The sequence below is a fragment of the Petaurus breviceps genome, unplaced genomic scaffold, assembly GCF_028583685.1.
Source record: "Petaurus breviceps papuanus isolate PSGF00001 unplaced genomic scaffold, PetGlider_PUasm1.0 90701, whole genome shotgun sequence".
NCBI classification, from domain to species: Eukaryota; Metazoa; Chordata; class Mammalia; order Diprotodontia; family Petauridae; genus Petaurus; species Petaurus breviceps.
In genome coordinates, this window is record NW_027187316.1 from 8557752 (window position 1) to 8579116 (window position 21365).

Sequence of the window (21365 nt, forward strand, 5' to 3'; positions counted from 1 at the left end):
CTTACTTGCCTCGGCGACTGCCCATCCCCCCCCTCTTCAAGAAATCGGGCACAATAGTGACTACCCTCTCCTTGCCTTCCCCGGGTAATCTGCGTGCCCTTTTTCCTTTCCCCTTCCCCAGTCCAATTACCCCCCCCCCCCCCCCCATCTTCCCACACCCATCTCCTAACACAACACCTCACTCTGTGTGATGTCTTGTCACCCTCCTCTACTACCTGTAAACATGCAGCCCCAATCCCTTCCTCTGCCTGGACTTTTTCCTTGTAGGCATTCCTTTCATGTCATTTATAAGCATCTCCCTCAGTTCGTCTTCCCTGCCCATTCTTCTATCACTAGTCACCGCCCCCGCCCTCCCCCCCAACACACACTCTAGAACTCTAGGATTTTAGCTTGTGGTGTTTTAGGCTCTTTTGCATAGTTTAACTCCTCATTTTGCATTTTTTTTTTAACAATGGCAATATCATTTAGTGGAAATGGTCTTCTGGGGTTTTATGGGGAAAAGAGGGTTTTGACCATGAGCATTTATTAATGGGGGAAGGGGGAGAATAACACTAATTATTCCCTTACCAAATATATATGTACAGGTATTGACTGATTTGCTCCCCACACCCTGCGAAAAAAAAAGCTTTGTAATTTTATAAATGTTAATCCTCACTCTGGGGAAAATGTATAGATCCTTCACAAGGAGTGAAATCAGAAATAACTGGATTTCTTAATTGGACTAGCTTAAATATTTTTTCCCCTTTTAATCTATTTGGCCGGGGTAACAAATCTAAAAGTAAGGATAATTAATGAAGGATGTTCTTGTTTCCTTGTTCATATGTTGACATGTGTTTACTTGTTGACAATACCACATAATTCTCTTCATATTTTTTTAATTCCTCAGCAGCTAGTAAAAGCATTAACCATTTTCCTTCTTCAGTTTTGTGAAGAGTTTAAAGAAAAGTGTCCCATCTGTGTCCCATGTGGCCTGAAGTTGGCTGAGAAAACACAAACTCCTATAGTTAGACACTTTGGCCTTCAGATCCTGGAGCATGTTGTCAAGTAAGAGACTCTTACTTACCTGAGATCATTTTGGCCTCATATAGCCTGTAGTTTTCCCACTGAACTTTCTGAATATAAGGATTGTTTTTCTTTTTCTGGAGACTTTTGCCATATGGGTGGTCTTCCTGTTACTAGACAGAATGCTATCCAAGGAGGTTTGCAGATATAGGTAAAAAGTATTGAACTGGAAATCAGCAGAAATTGAGTTAGAATACTGCCTGAGTGAGCATGGGCACTTTACTTAATCTCTCTTGGGTTCCGTTTCTTCCTCTGTAAAGTGAAGCTAATACTTACAGTATAAATCTACCACTGAGTTGTTGGGAGAGTCTGGGGGCATGATGTGAGATAAGCATTTTGCAAACATTAAAGGACTATATAAACATTCGGAATCTAATGTGGTCTTTCTGGTTCTACATTTCTGTACCTCATGACCCTTCTGAGAACCATGCTCAGTTCTGAGTACATGAACATTTCATGTATGATAACTAGAGTAGCATTATCCAGAAGTGTCTGAAGATCTCACATGCCAGATTCTTAATTTTGATCATCTGTACTCTCTAGGCCAACTCCTATTGCAGCAGTTCATGTTTATATACTAAATTAGATTTTTCTGGAATTGGAAATATCACCTTAATATCCAACAAAGTGATGCTGCCTACTCAGGTAGCATCAAGGTCCTTTTACTTGTCTTAACAGTTATCAGGTGTATATATTTACTTTGCCTCCATCAAAATGAAATGACAATAAATAGATATTTTTGTGTATATTGGATTCACACTATTAGCTTTTGTGCACATTAATCTGTTCTCAGAGTCATGCTGGTATTGGGGTTATACATCTAATCTGGATTCTCTCAAGTCTAATCTTCAGAATAAGTATTTTATACATGTAGAAACCAAAGGCACATTTACTAGTAGATTCTTTAATGGTTATGACAGTATGATTGAGGTCAGGGAACAGTGCTATTTCTTACTTTAAAAAATGCTCAGTGTCTTCTCAGTGTATATCTGTTGCATTTCTCTTTTTTGCTGGCCAGGTTTCGGTGGAACAACATGTCTCGTCTAGAGAAGGTGTTTTTAAAGAACAATGTCATGGGGCTGATATCAAGTGTAAGTAATGAGTAGTTGAAGAACTTCTGCTAAAGGTAGATTAGGCTGGGGTACTGCTTTTTGAAAAATTATTTGGGGAGTGTGATGTGAACTTTTTGTGTAATAATAAGTTCCACAGATGTCAGATAAAATAGTAGGGATTTTACAATGCCATTGGGAAAGTGGGGGTGGGGGGAAATGGTATTTCTATTCCAAAAAGGAAGAGGGTCCTGCCTATGGTTTTTATGGTAGTGAAATAATGATTTGAGGCAGTGATCCCCATAAAAACTTATTTTTTCCAAGTTACTGTGAATGTATGAAACATTCTGTTTCTTAAGCTGAATTCAAAAAGTGCTTTGTAAATTTCATTCAAAGAGCTATCTGCATAAATGTTTCAAGCACAATTTAAGGATTTTATCATACCTTATATAATATTAACTTTTTTAAATGGTCATTTCTTGCATTCAAGAGTCTAAGCTTTTTAGATCTGATTTGGAGTCCAATATACCCATTTTTTCTGCTTGCTTTCTTTCACTATTATACTAATAGTGTTGCAAGGTGTTATGCAAGGTGTTTATGTTGGTAGGCAGAACAAAAAGTGCACAATTTTGATCAAACCTTTGGAAAAAATGATCCCTGACTCTTTTTGTCTTCAAATCATTTTCATTCTTGTTAGTGAAAATTCTCACTTGGATGGGACATGGGCGGCGGGTGGCAGGCCAGGCCAAGGGGCGCATCGAGGAGGATAGTTGTGATAGCACTATTGATGAAGTATTGTATTTCAGGCCCCAAATCTTATATCTTGTTTCCCAACTTACTGTTTTTTATGTTGTCCTCACCTCTCATCTACATACTTTCCCTCTGCTGCCTCCCCAAAACAGAAGGGAAGAAGTATGAAGAGAAAGTCTATTATGTTTAAATAAAAAGATGCATCAAATCATCCTCGTTCTGAGCACCAACTATTATTTGTTTGAACTATCATATGAATTTATGAGAATAGGTAATGGCAGAACTATAGAATTAATTGTTCAAATGCTTGGGACAGCTGTGTTCTTTCATCTAGTTAAAAGTAGCCCTGCTTCTATGTTTTTTGTACTCTTGTTGTCTAGCGAAGTTCCTAAAACAGACTTTATGTATGTATTGGTTCTCTTTCAGGGGACTCAAAATATTTTGGAGGAAGAAAGCCACATTAAAGATGTTTTGTCTAGAATTGTGGTAGAAATGATCAAGCGGGAATGGCCACAGCACTGGCCCGACATGTTGAAAGAATTGGACACCCTCTCCAAACAAGGGGTATGAGGCACAACATACATTTATTTCTTAGTGCCTGAAAGGTCTTCTTTGAAAGCAACTACAACTCATTTGAATTTGTAGAATGAAGCATATACTTTATTTATTAAAATAGTCTGTTATGTTTTTTCAAAACTTCAGAGTAGTAGATAATTAAATCTCATTTCAGTCAAACTTACCTGACTTGTTTATTGGTATAGGAGACACAGACAGAACTAGTGATGTTCATCCTTCTGCGATTGGCAGAGGATGTGGTGACTTTTCAAACACTACCCCCTCAGAGAAGAAGGGACATCCAACAAACACTAACTCAGAACATGGAAAAGATCTTCAGTTTTCTGCTTAATACCCTTCAACAGAACGTAAACAAATATCGGCGAATGGTAAGAAGAAAACCCCTTTTTCCAGGGATGCAGCTAGTGAAAAAGTCTTATTGTTCAGGAGGTAGAAAAACATTTCTGGATACAGTCTCTAAGGATGGATAAGAAAAGTAAAAGCCTTTGCATTAAGGCAAAAGAAAATTGGCTGGTAGATGTGTTTCAGGCAGAGTCGTTTAGTGGGTAGAATTTATTTGGAGTCTGGAGGACTTGGGTTTGAATTCTGCCTTAGACACTTAGTAGCTCTGTGATCCTTAGGAAGTCACTTAACCTCTCTGGGCCTCAGTCAGTGACTTCAGAAGTCCCTTCTAGCTCTAAAACTATGGTTTTATGAACTGAAAATGACTTCCTTAAAATTTAGTGCCCAAACTAGAGAATTGACAGGGGGAAAGGGATCCTTTTCAGTAAGGAATCCTAGATTTTGCTATAAAAATAAAGGTCTGTTCCATCAATCATTAAGTACCTATTGCATGCAAAGCACTGTACTATTAATTAGACATCTGATATTGGTTGACATTTTAATATTTACAAAGTCTTACCATTTGACAGTGAGAAGTAGTGTGTTCATCAAATTGGTGTCTCCTTAATCCTGGTCTTTTGGTTGCTTTGATTTTTTCCAGGCGTAGAAAAACTGTTGAGCTCATTATTAGTCTTTGTTATAGTGTTGCCATCTGTCCTGCTGAGATTTCAACTCAGCAGAAAGGGGCAAATTCAATATTGTCTTCTCATTAATCTCTACAGGTGATTTTTAGTGGGAAAAAGTGTTTTGATTGCCCAATTTCCAGAACTCAAAAACTTTCTGTAGAGGAGGAGAATTTTAGTTATTTCTTATGGCAGTGTGAAACTCTGGTGCTGTTAGCCATTTAGTTATGTGTAAGAGGGGATGGGAAACAGCATAAGCATTTAGCTACACACCTTACAAATATCATATTTAATTTCCAGATACTTTGTACTGTGAGCTACACTAAAGCTTTTTGTTTGTTTTTTGAGGCAGTCAGGATTAAGTGACTTGCCACATTGCTAGTAAATGAGACCGAATTTGGACTTAGGTTCTCCTGACTTCAGGGTCAGTGGCTCCATTCCTTGCACCACCCTAGCTGACCCCACTGATGGTTTTAAAGGAAAAGCTCAGAGAAAACTTTATTTTAAGATTTCTTGGGAGGGAGGAAAAAGTCCTGTTTTTTATGTTTTCTCAGGCTTAGCCCACTGATAGAATAGCAATGGTGAGGTTTATTGACAGAATATTCTTTGGGGATTAGCCAATTTTCTAAGAAAGAATAAATTATTATGACTTTTTGCTACAAAATTGAACTAGTAGCCTATAATGAATTATGAATATAAGCTTATTTTGTTCTTAGGGGAGAAGTTTTATTTATAACCTGAGAAGTATAATTGGATGGTTGTGGCTTAGTGGATAGTTTTCAACTGGTAGTGGAATATTAGATTGCATAAATTGGCACACCACAAGAAAGTATGTGTAGTCTTCGAGCATTATATAAAAGTTATTCTTGTTTACTGCAGCGTTCTGTTATGCTAACAACATGCTGGGGTCATTGTAGGGATGAGTTTGGTAGCGAGTTAGCAGGTACTTATTATGTGCCAGGCACTGTGGTCAACAGTGGAAATACAAGTAGAAAGAAAGATAATCAGGGGCGTCTAGGTGGCTCAGTGAATAGACCACCGACCCTGGAGTCAGGAGGACCTGAGCTCAAATCTGGCCTCAGACACTTAACACAAAAACTAGCCATGTGACTTTGGGCAAGTCACTTAACCCCAATTGCTCTCCAAAAAGTAGAAAGAAAGAAAGATAATCCTTGCCCTCAAGGAGCTTACATTCTAATGAAGGAAAAGTACCAATAAAAAGAAATTAAAAAGTTGGGAGAGAAGAGGATGGTAGAGGAATCCTGAATGGAGCATGGAGAGGAATGAGACTTGGTTGAGTGGAGACTTAGGGAGAAATCCAGGTAGAGGGAGAGGTTACAGGGGCAGAGGATACTTCCAGTGTGTGAATTCTAGGGCCAGTGTAAGAGTTCAAGATGAAGAGCTGGGGCAAGGTAGAGAAATTCCTTGAGTGCAGAACTGCTTTCTTTTAAATGTGGGTAGCCTTCAGTTTTAAGAGAGAGGCTTTCCAGACAAAAAATAGATTTAAAATATGTTCTCCAAGGGTAAACAGCTTCACCCTCCAACTTCAGAGTTATTGTTTAGCTTTGGCCAGTAGTTTTCAGACATTCTGAGGTTGTGGATACTTCTTTTTGGGTTTACCTTTTCCAGAGTTACAGTCTCTAGTTTTGTGGTTGAGCATACCTGGTAGATGGTAGTATAGATATCACATAGACTAGTAAGGGAAGGCAGCACGTTGAGTGAATCTCCAGGCTTTTGGTCAGGAAGTTCTAGATTCTAATGTGGCCTCAGACACTCATTATTAGGTGTGTGACCCTGGGCAAATCATATGTCTTAGGTTTGTGTTTGTTTTTTTTTGTTTGAGTGGGTTGGACTTGATGGACTAGAGCATCTGTTCCAGCTCTAAATTTATGATCTTAGTATTTCTGTGCCTTCCACTTTAATTTCTTTGTCCTCTAAGGCTTTTACTTGAAAATCATGCCCCAGCAATTCCACAGCATACATTTGGAACATTGCGATTCACTCAAGAGGACCACTTTGTTCCCACTTCCAGATTTTGACAATTTTCAGATATTAGAGAATAGTGCTTAGCATAATGCCTAGTACATAGTGCGTCCTTAATAAAGATTGATTGATTGATTGAACATTAATTAAGGATGGGATAAGCAGGCACAAATGTCATACACTGTAATTTTTACTCTTGCCCTGGTACCCAAGAGACCTGAAGAATCAGAGTGGAAATAGTAGAATCCAGCAAGGGAGAAGTTAGGGGTAGTACTTTGACTTGATATATTATATTATCACCCTTCTAGTTTTTATGTAGTATCAATATTCCCATAGTGAAGAGAACATGCTTCTTACTCTTATTACATTTCTGATTTACTAAAACAATTGTATGGGGTAACTGTGTGGTGAAGTAGATAAAAGTGCTGGATGGGCCTAGAGTAAGAAGAATCATCTATGAGTTCAGATCCAGTCTCAGATACTTACTAGCTGTGTGACCCTGGGCAGCCACTTAACCCTGTTTGCCTCAGTTTCCTCATCTGTAAAAGGGATCTGGAGAAGGAAATGGCAAACCACTCCAATATCTTTGCCAAGAAAACCCCAAATGGGGTCACAAAGAGTGGGACATGACTGAAATGACAAAACAACAAAATAATTGTTGATGAAAGGTTGCTTTTATTTTATTAATTTATTTTTTAGTTTACAACATTCAGTTCCACAAACTTTTTAGTTTTAAATTATCTCCCCCTTCCCCGTCCCCGAGATGGCATGCAGTCTGTTATTGGCTCTATGATGAAAGGTTGTGAAAGGGTTCTTTATTGAGAAGATAGAAACTATCTGACGTGAGCTTCTTCTTTTCCCCTGTTCTACAACTGGGACCTTCTCAGGCTCCCATTCTCTCATATCTCCCAGTTTTTTATTGAAGTGACCCTTTGTAAAAACTAAGCCTTTGATCCTAATTCTTCTTGCCGCTTAAGTCCTCCTATCCTCCCTTGATACTCTTGAATCTCTTCTTGTGTAATATTTACATGTTTGGGGGTCCTCCAAGTTAAAAAACAAAAAAAAAGTGGAAAAAACCCTTCGCTTGTCCCTGCCCTTTCTTTGAGTTATTGTCCCATAGATACACACCCATACCCCTTGAATAAATATAGTTATACTCATCGTCCACTCTTCCTTTTCTCCCATTCATTTCTCATTCCCTTGCAGTCTAACTTCAGACTCCAACATTCAGCTGAAAATGCTCTTTCCAGAATTGGCCATCTCTTAATTGCTAAGTCTAATAGATTTTTCTCAGTCTTCATTCTTCTTAACATCCCTGCAGCTTTTGACACTATTGATGACCACCCCTTCAGGAGAGTCTCCAGGTTTGGGGGTGGGTTTTTTTATGTTGTTACTTCTTCATTCCTCTCCCTCTGATTTCTTCTCCTTCTCCTTTGCTGGATCCTCACCTATTTCCTGTCCTATTATTATAGGTATTCTCTAAGACTCAGTCCTGGGTCCTTTTCTCTCTACCCACTTTTAGTGGTTGCATTGGATTTCATAGGGTTACTCATCTTTATGCAGACAAATCTCAAATCTTTGTAATCTCTTCTGATCTATAGTCCCTTATTACCAAATTTATGTTGTGCAACTCTGTTAGGGGTGTCTGTGTCCACAACTCCAATTTAACCCATCCAAAATAGTTCATTATTTCTTCCTTTCCCCAACTCAGCTTGCACCTCCTTAAAACTTCATTGTTTCTACCTGTTCTCTTACTTGTATTGTATCCCCATAGCCTAACAAAGTATTTTCATATGTTTAGTAAATGTTTATGTGATTGTATTTGGTCACAGAGTTGGAAGTGATATCTTTTAAACAATTGTAGAATATTTAGTTGACTTTATGATGAAGTGAAATTTATCCTTCTGTAATAAATTAAAAAATCAGGTTTTTACTGACTTAATTTATACAAAGTATTAATTTATGCTTACTTATTAATTAAGCATATTTTAGAAGTTACCATAATCTAGTTTGTTTTTGCTTCCAACTTTCTCCAAGAGAGACTATAGTTTCTCAGAGGGATGTTATTCTGAAAGATGAAGAATAAGATGTATTAAATAGATTTTAAATCTCTATTCCAAAATTTCTTAAAGGTATGTCTTCACCTTTTGAATGGGGGAAATGGGGAGGAGTATTACCCAATTATTTACTCTGATGAAATGGATCCTTATTCTTTTTTTTTTCCCCTTCTCCCCAGAAAGCAGATACTTCCCAGGAGCCAAAGGTAAGCATTGTAGAGCGTTGGGAAACAGCTTAGCATCCTCATAGGAAAACTCTTTAGTGTTTGCATGTATAGATAATAGTTAAAAGTGGTTCTAAGTAATGGAGGCCATGATTTCTACAGTGCCTTTGGCCGGCCAGTCATTTGGTTCTGTGTATCAGAAGTAAATAACACAGATCTCTTCTTCTTTGGTCTTAGATAAAATTATGTTATCTAATATTCGTTGAGAAAACAGATTTGTTGACAATAACTATCAATAGGAATTTATAGACTGAAGTCTTACAAATGCCACTGTTTGAGAAGTGTTTGTATTTGAAAAAAAAAATGTCTAAGTTCCCTGCCATATGGCTGCTACAGCTATTAGAAATGAAAAGAATCATCTTTTTCAAATAAAATTAGGAATAGAGGGTCAGCTGAACCTAAGGTGTATCTATTTTTCACCTCTGATCCTTCAGTTTAACCAACATTAGTTAAATATCTATTCCAGACCTGCACAACTTATAAACTTATTTGGTCTGCAGATAGGTTAGACGAAAGACAGACTGATGATGGTTGGTTACCTTGGGTCTTGTGACAAACAGTACACAGTAGCAACCCTAAATTTTTCTCGGGCTGCATGCTGAGCAGGCCTGATCTACTCTATGCAAGGAAGTTACTGTGCACTACAAAGATGAAAAATAAAGCTCCAAAGAGCTTACAGTAAAAATATTATATGCATGCATTTAAGTATATAATGTGTTCACAATAAGGTATAGTGTGGTAAAGACAAAGAAGTACTTGAGATAAAGTAATCTGGAATATGAGAGGGGAAGAACCTTTTTAGCTAAGGAATACCATTACATCTACATATTTGTCTGCCCATTTAGGCCCAGGCTAACTGCAGGGTAGGGATAGCAGCCCTCAACACCTTGGCAGGCTACATTGACTGGGTGGCCATGAACCACATTACAGCTGAAAACTGCAAACTCCTGGAGATGCTGTGCTTGCTTCTGAATGAACCAGAACTTCAAGTAGGAGCCGCTGAATGTCTCCTAATTGCAGTCAGCAGGAAGGTATGTTGTTTCTTAGTTAACAAATGTTTCTTAGGCATTTATTATGTCCAGGCCACTGTACTGGTTACTGGGACTGCAGTGATGAAATAAAGTGGACTTTGCCCTCAAGGAGCTTACAGCAACCTAATAGGTCACATAAGGTATGTATTTTTAAAAATATAAAGAATAATAATTCTAATATAATTTCAAAGGAGGTTAGAATCAAGTTCTGTGGGAGACTCAAGTAGGATGAGATATTTTTTCAGCTGTGGGTGAAGATATAGGAGAGACTTATGAAAGAAAGCTCAGCCTTGAAATAAGGGAGATGTTTCAGCAGAAAGAAGTAAGAGAAAAGGGAAAATGAGGACAGAAGGATGTCTGTTTTAGTTATGGTAAAAACAAGAGGATATTAAAAAAACGATATATAATTCCATTTGTTAAGAATGCTGAGGGCAGGAAAAGAGAGGGTAGTATGAGCACCTGGAAAAGCAGATTTTGGAGGGCTGTGACAGCCAGGCTAAGCAGTTTGGACTTGATCTGTTAAACAGTAAAAAGCTACTAAGTGTTCTTCAACAAGATAATGAAGTGATGAGAGCTTGCCTTAGAAAAGTGGTGAGTCAGAGGTATAAAGGGTAGGTTAGAATAAAGAAGAGAGGGTGGCGCAGTGAGTAGAGCACGTGCCCTGGAGTCAGGAGGACCTGAGTTCAGATCTGGCCTCAGACACTTAACACACACACACAGAAACTATCCGTGTGACCTTGGGTAAGTTACTTAACCCCAATCACCCTCCAAAAAGCAAAAAAAAAAAAAAAGAATAAAGAAGAGATTGAAGTCGTGATGACCAATTAGTCTCTTACTGATAATCCAGGTCAGAGATGAGGAGTACTTGAAGTAGGATGTTGGCAGTGGTAGTAGAAAGGAAGGGATTGATTTCAGTGAGAGAATTGACAGGTTTGGGTAGTTGATTGGATGTGAATGAGAAGGAAATTAACTATAATTACCCTGAGGTTGAATAACTAAAAAGGATGATGGTTTCTTCAATAGAAGTAAAAAAAAAAAAGTAGGTTTTGTAAGGAAGGTAAGTTCAGTTTTAAACATATGATCTTGAGGTGTCTGTTGGACTACAAGGTGGAAAAGCCCAACTAGCAAATAGAACTGTGGGGTTGAGACTTTCAGCTCTGGAAATAATACATATTCATCTGAATACAGGTGATAATTGAAACTATGGGGGTCAATATGATACCCTAGAAAAAATCTATTTAAAGAGAAAGGTGGTCAGGGGGAATTGGGGGAATAAAAACATTTAAGGAGGCAGAGAGAAAAGAGCCAGCAAAGGACATGGAATTGGTCTAATAGAGAATGGATGAGGAAAAATACATGGAGGACAGTAGCAGCATAAGAGCATGCCAAGGAGCTTTCTGTCATGCTCTACTCAGATGCCACCTATCCCCAAAAACATCCCAGTGAAACTTAGGCACTGTTCTGGAAACAAAATGTTTCACCTTTATACTCTTCTACCCCCAGGAATCCACAGAGGGGTCCCCCTTCCCCCAAGCTCTTTGGAGACCCAGGGACAAACTGGGGTAGGTTGAGGATGGAATGCAAGCAGTCTTTGACCCTAGGTGGGTCCATAGAGCCTAGCAGAACCCAGCTATCCTAATGGCTACAGGAGTCCTGCTAGTGAGAGAATCCTTAGCATTCCAAGAAGGTCCCGCTGCAACCATAAATAACAGAATGGCTTAGAATACAATTTTGTAAAAGGCAAGTGATGAAGGTTTACAACCAAGAATAGCATATTCAGCACAACTAAATAATGCCACAGGAGAGGAAATATGCTTTTATTGGAATAGAAGATTTCTGAGCATTTCTGATAAAAAAAGACCTGAGCTGAATCAGTATTTTCAAATGGAAATGCAACTACCAAAGAGGTACACATGTTTATGATGAATTCTTCACATGTTAATAGGGGGATAAAGAGAAATCCAGTCCAAGGAATCCCTGAAATCTGTGTTTGAAGCCCAGCATAGGATTAGCCCCTAAGCCCAGCAGCAAGAGGGAAGGATCTAGTCAGAACCTGTAGCAGGAGAAGGCCCTAGAGTCCAGTGGCAAGAGGGCACCTCCAGGTAGCACCTAGTACTGGAATAGCCCCAGCGTCCCTTGAAGGGGCAGCTAGGTGGAGCAGTGAATAGAGCCCTGGCCCTGGAGTCAGGAGGACCTGAGTTCAAATCCGGCCTCAGACACTTAACACTTACTAGCCGTGCAACCTTGGGCAAATCATTTAACCCCAATTGACCTCAAAAACAAAACAAAAAAAAGAGTCCCTTGAAGAGGAGGGGCCTGTTGTACTCGGGAGCATGGAAGCCCTGCTCATGCTATTCAGTTTTACAGCTTGATCTAAGTGCATCTCTACCCTCCATCCTTCCCCTAACCTTCAGACTAGATAGAGAGGTGGATGGAATGAGTAAACCATGGAAAACTCTGAATACCATGAGAAAATGCATTGGAGAAGATACCCAGGAATAAACCCTGAGCAATAGTATAGATAGCTGTCATAAAATCTTCTGAGGAAAAAAAATGGCCTGGGCATAGGGAATGCAGGAGTATCTAGAAGATATGAATGAAATAAAATACAGAAAGGAAAAGCTAAAGTGAAGAGGATGGCAAGGATACCTTTAGAACAGATGGTGAAAAATCTCATCAAAGAACTGAATTCCCTGAAATGGGACAAATAGAATACAACTCAGTGATCCAGCAAGAAATAAAGCCAGATTTTAACATAGAAGAAAATTATTAGACTATCTGAAAAACACCATCAAAAAAAAGTTTATACTATATTTCAAGAAATTAAAAATGAAAACTACCCAGAACTCTTAGAATCAGAAGGCAAAATGAAAATAGAATATACCAGTCAGATGAACACTCCCAGGAACGTCATAACCAAAATAATTTCCAGGACAAAGGGAAAAAAATACAAGCAGCCAAAAAACGGTTTTCAGATACCAGCAACTCACAATAAGGATCACATCAGATTTAATAGCTGCCAACATTAATGATAGGATGGCCTGGAATACAATATTGCACAAATGATGAGGGTTTACAACAATAGTTTTGCCTTTTCAGCAAAACTAAGTGTAATGCTACAGGGACGGAAATGAGTCTTTAATCAAATAGAAGATTTCCAAGCAGTCCCGATAAAAAGACTTGAACTGAGTCAACATTTCCAAATGGAAATGCAGCTACCAAGAGAAACTAAAAAGGTACATATGTTAATGATGAATTGTTCACATGTTAATAGAGGGATAAGAAACAGAAGTCTTCTCAGAACTCCAGTATCTTTAAGGGTCAGAGAAAAGGTTGAAAATGACAGATGGTCTATAGATGATTTTGTTCTTAGGAAAAGACAAAAATGAAAAGTATAAGGGACTATACTGGAGAGGAAAAGAGGAAGGGAATGGAAATCACTATTGCATAATAAAGGTGTAGACAATAAGAAGTTTGTGGTCATGGAAGAATGGATGAAAAGGAACAGGCATCTTTTTTCTGAACCAAAGGAAGATAGAACACAATTACACAATTTGTGTGCACACATATTCCAGAACAGAAATGCATTAAATTCAAAAGGAAAACAGGGACAAGTGAGGGAATAGTTAAAACTTGAATATCAGAGAAAAACATGAAACTTGGGGATTAAAAGAAAATCAGAAGGTAAACATCTGGCATCAAGTAGGGCAAGGAGAAGAACTGGAACAAAGAAAACAGCTATTTCACATGAAAGATTACAAATATCAGAAGAACTTTTTACCACCATGTAAAGAGGGAAGTAAGAGCAAATAGCATAGAGTGGCAAGAAATACACAATTAGCAATCAGTTGTGAATGGGATAAATTTGCCTATAAAATTTAAGAGAAGAACATAATGGACTGAAAAGCAGAAGCTTAATAACGTTTACAAAAAAACAAATGAAGTACAAAGAGCAAATGTAGAAATGTTAGGATTTTTTGTTTTGTTTTAGTAAGATTGGGATAAAGCCAGGAGGCCATTTTCACTACTATTTCATAGTACCAGAAATGATCGTTATTAACAATGAGAGAGGAAAAAGGAAATTGAAGCAACAAAACTGTTGCTTTTTGCAAATACGATTATTTAGAAAACCCTAAAATTAACCAAGAAATTGAAACAATAAATTGAAATTGAAACACATGTTATTGTCAGCATTTGTGTTACCAAGAAAACCCAGCAGGAAGAGTTAAAAAGTTAAATTACACTTTTTTTAGATACAAAAGTGTATCTAAAATGCACCCAGAAGACAATTTGCAGAAATGAAGACCAAAGTAACTGGAGAAGCATTAAGTGCTCATGAGAAGGTTAAGTCAAAATAATAAAGATGACACTATGCCTATATTAATTTACTTTTTCAGGGTAGTGCCAATTAAATATTTTGTATACCTAGAAAAAAATCATGGTGAAATTCATATAAAGAAATAAAACGTCAAGAATCTCAAGGGTAATAATGGAATTTTTTTTTAAAGTGAGAAGGAAGGGGGGAAAGGTTATCAATACTAGATTTCAAACTACTACAAAGCAGTAGGTTAAAAAAATAGAGGTAGATCAGTCGGACAGATTGGGTACAAATCATACAGAAACAAACACAGGAACGATTGTTCAATTCAGAGACTCCAGTTATTGGGGAAAGGCCCGAATTATTTAATAGAAACTATTGGAAAAACTGGATAGTAGTCTGGCAAAAATTAAGTATACACCAGCATCTCACTGTAAAGCAAAATAAGCTTCAAATGGACATATGACCTAGATATAAAAGGTCATATCACAGATTAGTCGAAGCAAGAAAAACCTATTAGGGAAAGAGTTCATGGCTCAGCAAGTGATAGGATCACACAATATAAGATGGATAATTTTGATCATGTAAAACTTCTAAATGTAGCAAAAATTAGAAGGGAAGCATAACTGGGGAAAATATTTTGCGATAAGATTCCTCTAAGTTATGTTAGAAACTGATTTACATGTATAAGACTTAAGAATCTTTCCCCTACCCATAAGTGGCCAAAGGATATTAACAAGTAATTTTCAAGATTTTCTTGAAGGCCAGATTTTCAACAACCATATGAAAAATTGCTTTTGTGTCACCAATAAGAGAAATGAACATTAAGGCAACTTTGAGGTTCTACCTCATACCCATCGGACTAGCAAACATGAAAAAAAGAGGGAAATAACAAGTGTTGACAAGACTGTCATGTTACTAGTTTACTTTCGGTGGAGCTTTGATTTGAATTGATCCGACCATTCTGGAAAGCAGTTTGGAATATGTACATTCCTGACCTGGACTCTGTCCTGTCAGCCAGCTGGAAAGCTCTTCTGCCTTAGAACCACAAAATCATATAGACTCCCTATTGGTCTGAGGTTCCTGCCTAGATTACTCTTTTGCATTCTGGACTAGAGCTGGAAGTGAGAAACTGATGCTACAGCATATGTTCCACCTATAGATGTGAATGCAGCTAGGCTTTGAGGTTCATTTTTCATATTTGTAATTAGCTCATTGTTTGATGGGGAGGTGATAGAGAAATTAGTAAAAGAATAAAACACAGAATATTTTATGTCATGATGCTACTTCAACTTTGTTCCAATATAATTTACTGCTGTGCAGTGGTTACTCTTAAGTATTTCAGTTCACTACTTTTAATAATAGGATAGCACTGCTATTGATATTAATGTTATTCCGAGTGAATGGGGAGTATTTTAAGAACAGATATGGTAGTATGATGTTTAAGAGAGAAAAGGAGAAAAGAGTCTTGAGACAGAGATGGGGTTTGGTATATTAGGAGGTCAAATAATGAGATAATAAGTGGAGCCAAGATGGCCAAGTGTTAGGAAATGGTACAGCCAAACTCTCCTCTATAAAACTCTTCCACACACATCTCAAAAAATTACCAAACCAGATACTGATTGGAATGTCTAGAAAAAGTTATAGAGTGTCATTTGTTCAGCTCAACTCAACAAAGAAGTCTGCAGGCATTGGGGATAAGGTTCAGTGAGGAATTGTCCATGTGTAAAGTATTCTAGTACCCCAGGACAGGCTGTATACCAGAACAAGGGGAAGGCCCAGACTCATCCCAAGCTCTATCACACCTATAATGCTTTGAAATGACAGGTGTGGAAAATCATAGGAGAAAGTAATAAAATTGGAAGAACACCATTGAACTAGGAGCCAGTTTTATGAAAAAACCAATAAAATAAACCATTGGTTAATTTGATTTAAAAAAAAGAAAACCAAATTGCCGGTATCAAAAATGAAAAGGGTGAATTCACCACCAATGAAGATGAAATTAAAGCAATCATAAATTGCCCAGATTAAGAGAAAACAAAACAGAATTCTTAGCCTCATCTTACGAAATGAATTGAATAAGCCATCAATCAGTTCGCTAAAAAAATCCCCAGGGGCACATGGATTCACAAGTGAGTTCTGCCAAACATTTAAAGAACAATTAATTCCAGTACTATACAAATTGTCTGGAAAAAGAGGCAACGGAGTCCCACTAAATCCCTTTTGCCACGTGTATGTGCTGATAACCTAAATCAGGAAGAGTGAAAACAGAAAACTATAGACCTTTCCCTAATGAATGTTGATGCAACAAATTTATATAAAATACTAGCAAGGAGATTACAGCAATATATCACAAAGATCATATATTATGACTAAGTGCAATTTATACCAAGAATACAAGGTTGAGGGGCGGCCAGGTGGCTCAGCGAGTGAGAGCACCGGCTCCAGTGTCGGGATGATCTGGGGATCAAATCTGGGCTCAAATACTTAGCACCACACCGAGAAATAACTGGCCATGTAACCTTGAGCAAGTTACTTAACCCCGATTGCTTAATAAAAAAAAAAAATAGAAGGTTGATTCAATATTAGAAAAAGTATCAACATAATTGACCATATTAATAACAAAACCAATGATTATCTTAATAGAAAAGAGGCTTTAGGCAATGTACAATACCCATTACTATAAAAACACTAGAAAGTATAAGAATATATGGAACTTATCTTAAAATAATAAGTTGTATCTGTTTTATTTGAAATGGGGATAAGCTAAATGCCTTCCCAATAAAATCAGGGGTGAAGCAAGGGTGCCCATTATCACCACTATTCAATATTTTACTAAAAATGCTAGCTATAACATTAAGAGAAGAAAAAGAAAGTGAAGGAATCGGAATAAATATCACCCTTTGATGACAAGATGGTATGCTTAGAAAAACTAGTTAAAATAATTAGCAAATTTAGCAGATTATAGAATATTAATAACCCACATAAATCATCAGGATCTCTATTACTAACAAAGTCCAGCAGCAAGAGATAGAGGCATTCCATTTAAAATAATTGTAGATGATATACAATATTTAAAAGTCTATCTGCCAAAATAAATCCAGGGACTGTGTGAACACTGTACAAAATATTTTTTCACACAAGTAGATCTAAACAATTGGAAAAATATCAGTTGTTCAGTTGGCTGAGCCAATATAATAAAAATGACAGTTCTACCTATATTTATTTAGTGTCACACCAATCAAACTACCAAAAAAAATTATAGAGCTAGAAAAAAATATTTTAAAAATTCATCTGAAAGAAAAAAAGGTCAAGAATATCAAGAGAATTCATGAAAAAAAAAGTAAAGGAGGGTGGCCTAGCTGTATCATATCTCAGGCTATATCATAAAGTGGCAGTCATCTCAAAACTATCTGGTACTAGCTAAGAAATAGAGTGATGCAGCAGAGATATAGTTTAGGTACACAAGACACAGTAAGTGACTGTTGTAATCTAGTGTCGCATAAATCCAGAAACCTCGGCTTTGGGATAAGAACTCACTATTTGACAGAGACTACTGAAAAAAAATGGAAAACAGTATGATAGAAACTAGGTTTAGACCATATACCAAGATAAAGTAAAAATGGGTATATGATTTAGATATTAAAGGTGCTATTATAAGCAGATTAGTAGAAGAAGGCATAGTTTACCAGTCAGATTTATGGAGAAGGGAAGAATTTATGACCAAGCAAGAGTTAGAAAACATTACTAAATATAAAATGGATAATTTTGGTCATATTAAATTTAAAAGGTTTTGCATAAACAAAACTGCAGCTAGGATTAGAAGGAAAACAAAGCTGGGGAGCAATTTTTACAGTAAGTTTCTCTGATAAAGGCCTCATTTCTCAAATATATATTGAAAACTGAGTCAAATTTATAAAATCATGAGTCATTCCCCAATTGATAAATGGTCGAAGGATATAAATAGGCAGTATCAAAGCTGTCATGAGAAAAAAAATTCTCTAGACCACCTTTGATTAGAGAAATGCAAATTAAAACACTCTGAGATACCACCTCATACCTATCAGATAGGCTAATGACAGAAATGGAAAATGACAAATGTTGGAAGGGATGTGGAAAAATTGGAATACTAATACACTGTTGGTGGAGTGGTATACTGATTCAGCCATTCTGAAGAGCAAATTGGTACTTTGCCCAAAGGGCTATAAAACTCTGATCCAGCAATACCACTATTAGGCCAGTATCCCAGAGAGATCAAACGGGAAAGAAAGGACCTATATGTAAAAAAAATATTTATAGCAGCTTTTTGTGGTGGTAAAAAAAAATTGGAAATTGAGGGGATTCCTATCAGTTGGGGAATGACTGAGCAAGTTGTGGTACGTGATTGTAATGGAATACTATTGTGCTATAAGAAATGATGAGCAGGCTGATTTTCGGAAAGACTTACTTGAATTGATGCAAGGTGAAATGAACAGAACCAGGAGAATATTGTACACAGAAGTGGCAATAGTGTATGGTGGTCAACTCTGAATGATTTAGGTATTCTCAGCAATACAGTGATCCAAGCCAGTACTGAAGAACTTAGGATGAAAAATGCTTTCCACCTCCAAAGAAAGAACCGATGGAGTCTTAAGTGCAGATTGAAACATACTATTTTTTCCTTTTTTATTTTTCTCAGGGTTTTTTTTTTTTGGTCTGTTTTCTTTTGCAATAGGGCTGATATGGAAATATGTTTGCATGACTGCATGTGTATAATCTATATTAAATTGCTTGCCATCTCATGGAATGGGGAGGTGAGGGGGAAAGGAAGAAAATTTGGAACTCAAAAGTTTTTTAAAGAAACAGTTGTTTTAAAATTATCTTTGCTTGTAATTGGGGAAAAATAAAATATTTTAAATAAAAAAAGAAATGACAGATCTGAACTGGCAGCTTTGTCACCCACTACTCAGTTCTGGGTCATAGACCCAGGGCAACTTTAGAAGGGAGTTTGTGCATGAGGTTGGTATTAGTGGGTAGGGAGGCCCCAGAAGCTCAGGAGCCAGCAGCAGCATGGCTGAGAGCCCAGGGGCAGAGCAGGGTCTCATTTCCAGCATCTAGCTCAGCTTGCAGAGCAGTAGCCAGGGCAGGAATCCCAAACCACCAAGGAACCTATGATTCTGACACTAAGGTATCAGAGCTTTCCAGCCAGCTGATGGACTGGGTCCAGCAGCTTCTGCTTTTGTTCAGACCTAAACCCAGGTCAAGACCTTGCAGAGTTCAAACCAGGGAGGCAGCAAATCAGACTTTGCCCTACATCAGATCACTCTGGGAACAATGAAAGCTTCAGGGTCCCCAGCCTGGCCCTGAGATTCGGGAATAATCTAATACTAAGTACTCTCAGAAAAGCAGCAACAGGACTGGTCCAGAAGAGCCCAGCCCTAATATCAAGTCCATAGTCCAGAAGCTGGCTGGGAAAAAACAGCCAAACTAAAAAAGAATCCTACCATTAAAAAGCTGTTATAGTGGCAGGGAAGCTGAATACAAACCCAGAAGAGAGTAATTCCAAAGCATCTACAGGCAGAAGTCAAGGTAGGAAAAAAGAAAGAGAAAATATAAATATCTTGTAGCAGAAGTAACCAACCTGGAAAACAGATTGAGGGGGAAAAATTTAAAAATTGTTGGAGTGGTTGAATACCATGACCAAAAAATATCTAGACATCCTATTTCAAAAGATATTAAAAGAAAACTGCCCAGATCTCTGTGGAAATGGAATCTCCCAGTCTCCTTTTAAAAGAAAACCCAATATGAAAATTCCCAGGAACATCTTAGCCAAAATCCAATTTCCAGTTCAAAGAAAAGATATTACATGCAGCTAAAAAGTAAGAATTCAAGTACTGAGGAGCCACATTCAGGATCCCATATGATTTAGCAGCTACCACTCAAGCAGTGGAGAACTTGTGAAAGACATAAGGGCTCACAGCCAAGAATAAGTTACCCCGCAAAACTGAGTATAATGCTTCAGGGGGGAAATGAACCTTTAATGAAATAGAGGATTTCCAAACATTTCTGATGAGAAGAACAATACTGCATAGAAACTTTGAAGTCTAAACACCTAAGTGCTGAGAAACCTTAAAAAGTAAATATTAATGATCAGTGATAAGGGATTAAAAAAATAAATTGCTTACATTCAGATACGGGGAGGTGATGTGTGTCTGAACCCTGTCATTAACAGGGTTCATAAAGAATGTCCAACTTGACAAGGCCCAGGAGTGGTTCTATTACATCTTGATGATCTATTAAAAAAAATTAATACAGAGGAAGAAGAATACATTGGAGTAGAGAGGAAGGGAAAAGTTTAGAGAAATTATCTCATGTCATCAAGATGTACACATAAACATCGGTAAAACAAGAAGGAGGGTGGGAGGGAGCAGTTGACATTTGAACCTTCTCATCTAAACTGGTCAAAGGAACAATACACATGCACAGAGAGGTACAAAAATACATTTCACTTAATTGGGAAATAAAGGCAGGAGGGGAAGTGTAGATTATAAAGAAGGGATTAGTTCTAAGCAAAAGGAACTCTAAAAATACATAAAAATATTTCTAGCTTTTTTTTTGATGTGACAAAGAATGGGAATCTGAGGTGTCCATCGGTTGAGGAATGAACACATTAAGGTATATAATGATGTAGATAATGAATCTAACTCATCAATGTAATGGCCACAATTAATGATGAAACATGCTAGAAATGAAGGATTCAGAATGAGCATTTTTTTTTTTTAGATATAGCCACTATGGAAATTCATTTTAATTGACTGTACATGTTTGTCATGTTTTGGGGTTGTTTTTTTTTCTTAACGTTTTCAGGGTGGGGGTTAACGGTTAGGAAGGAGGCAGATTTAGAGGGCTGAAATACAGGTAAAAGTGACTACAGTAAATGTAGACTTTTTCCTAGATATGGCAACAACAGATAAGAGGAGACAATAATTTGAGGAACATAAATCTTAAGAGAAAGTGTTAGACTGGAGGAGGCCAGAACTGTGTTTTGTTTTATAGTTCTCCAGGCAAACTTTAAGAATTTGCCTTTTTTTCTCTTTGAGGCTAGCTAAACCTGTCTCCTGCATCCTTAGATGACAGTCAATTGCTTTTCTTGCATATTTCTGTGTCCTTAATGGAGGTCAGTTGTCAAAATGTAAATGAACTTTCCAGACCATACTCTACTTATTTTTGTATTTATTATAGCAGCTTCGAACCTTGAAATTTCACTGTTGAGCAGTGCTAAATTTATTAGATATTGATTATGTATTGTCATACAGACTTTAACTGCATCTT

At 37.4% G+C, this 21365-nt stretch overlaps 1 protein-coding gene across 2 annotated transcripts in view; it reads left to right on the forward strand.

Moving 5' to 3' along the window:
- XPO5 (exportin 5) overlaps positions 1 to 21365 on the forward strand; it is a 56697-nt gene that overhangs the window by 577 nt on the left and 34755 nt on the right. The window contains exons 2-7 of one of the 2 annotated variants that reach the window (XM_069065885.1): positions 923 to 1044; positions 2081 to 2153; positions 3288 to 3425; positions 3623 to 3805; positions 8661 to 8687; positions 9551 to 9736. In XM_069065885.1, coding sequence (XP_068921986.1) covers positions 923 to 1044; positions 2081 to 2153; positions 3288 to 3425; positions 3623 to 3805; positions 8661 to 8687; positions 9551 to 9736 — 729 coding nt within the window. The remainder of the gene's footprint in view (positions 1 to 922; positions 1045 to 2080; positions 2154 to 3287; positions 3426 to 3622; positions 3806 to 8660; positions 8688 to 9550; positions 9737 to 21365) is intronic. The other variant, XM_069065886.1, reaches the window with a different exon arrangement.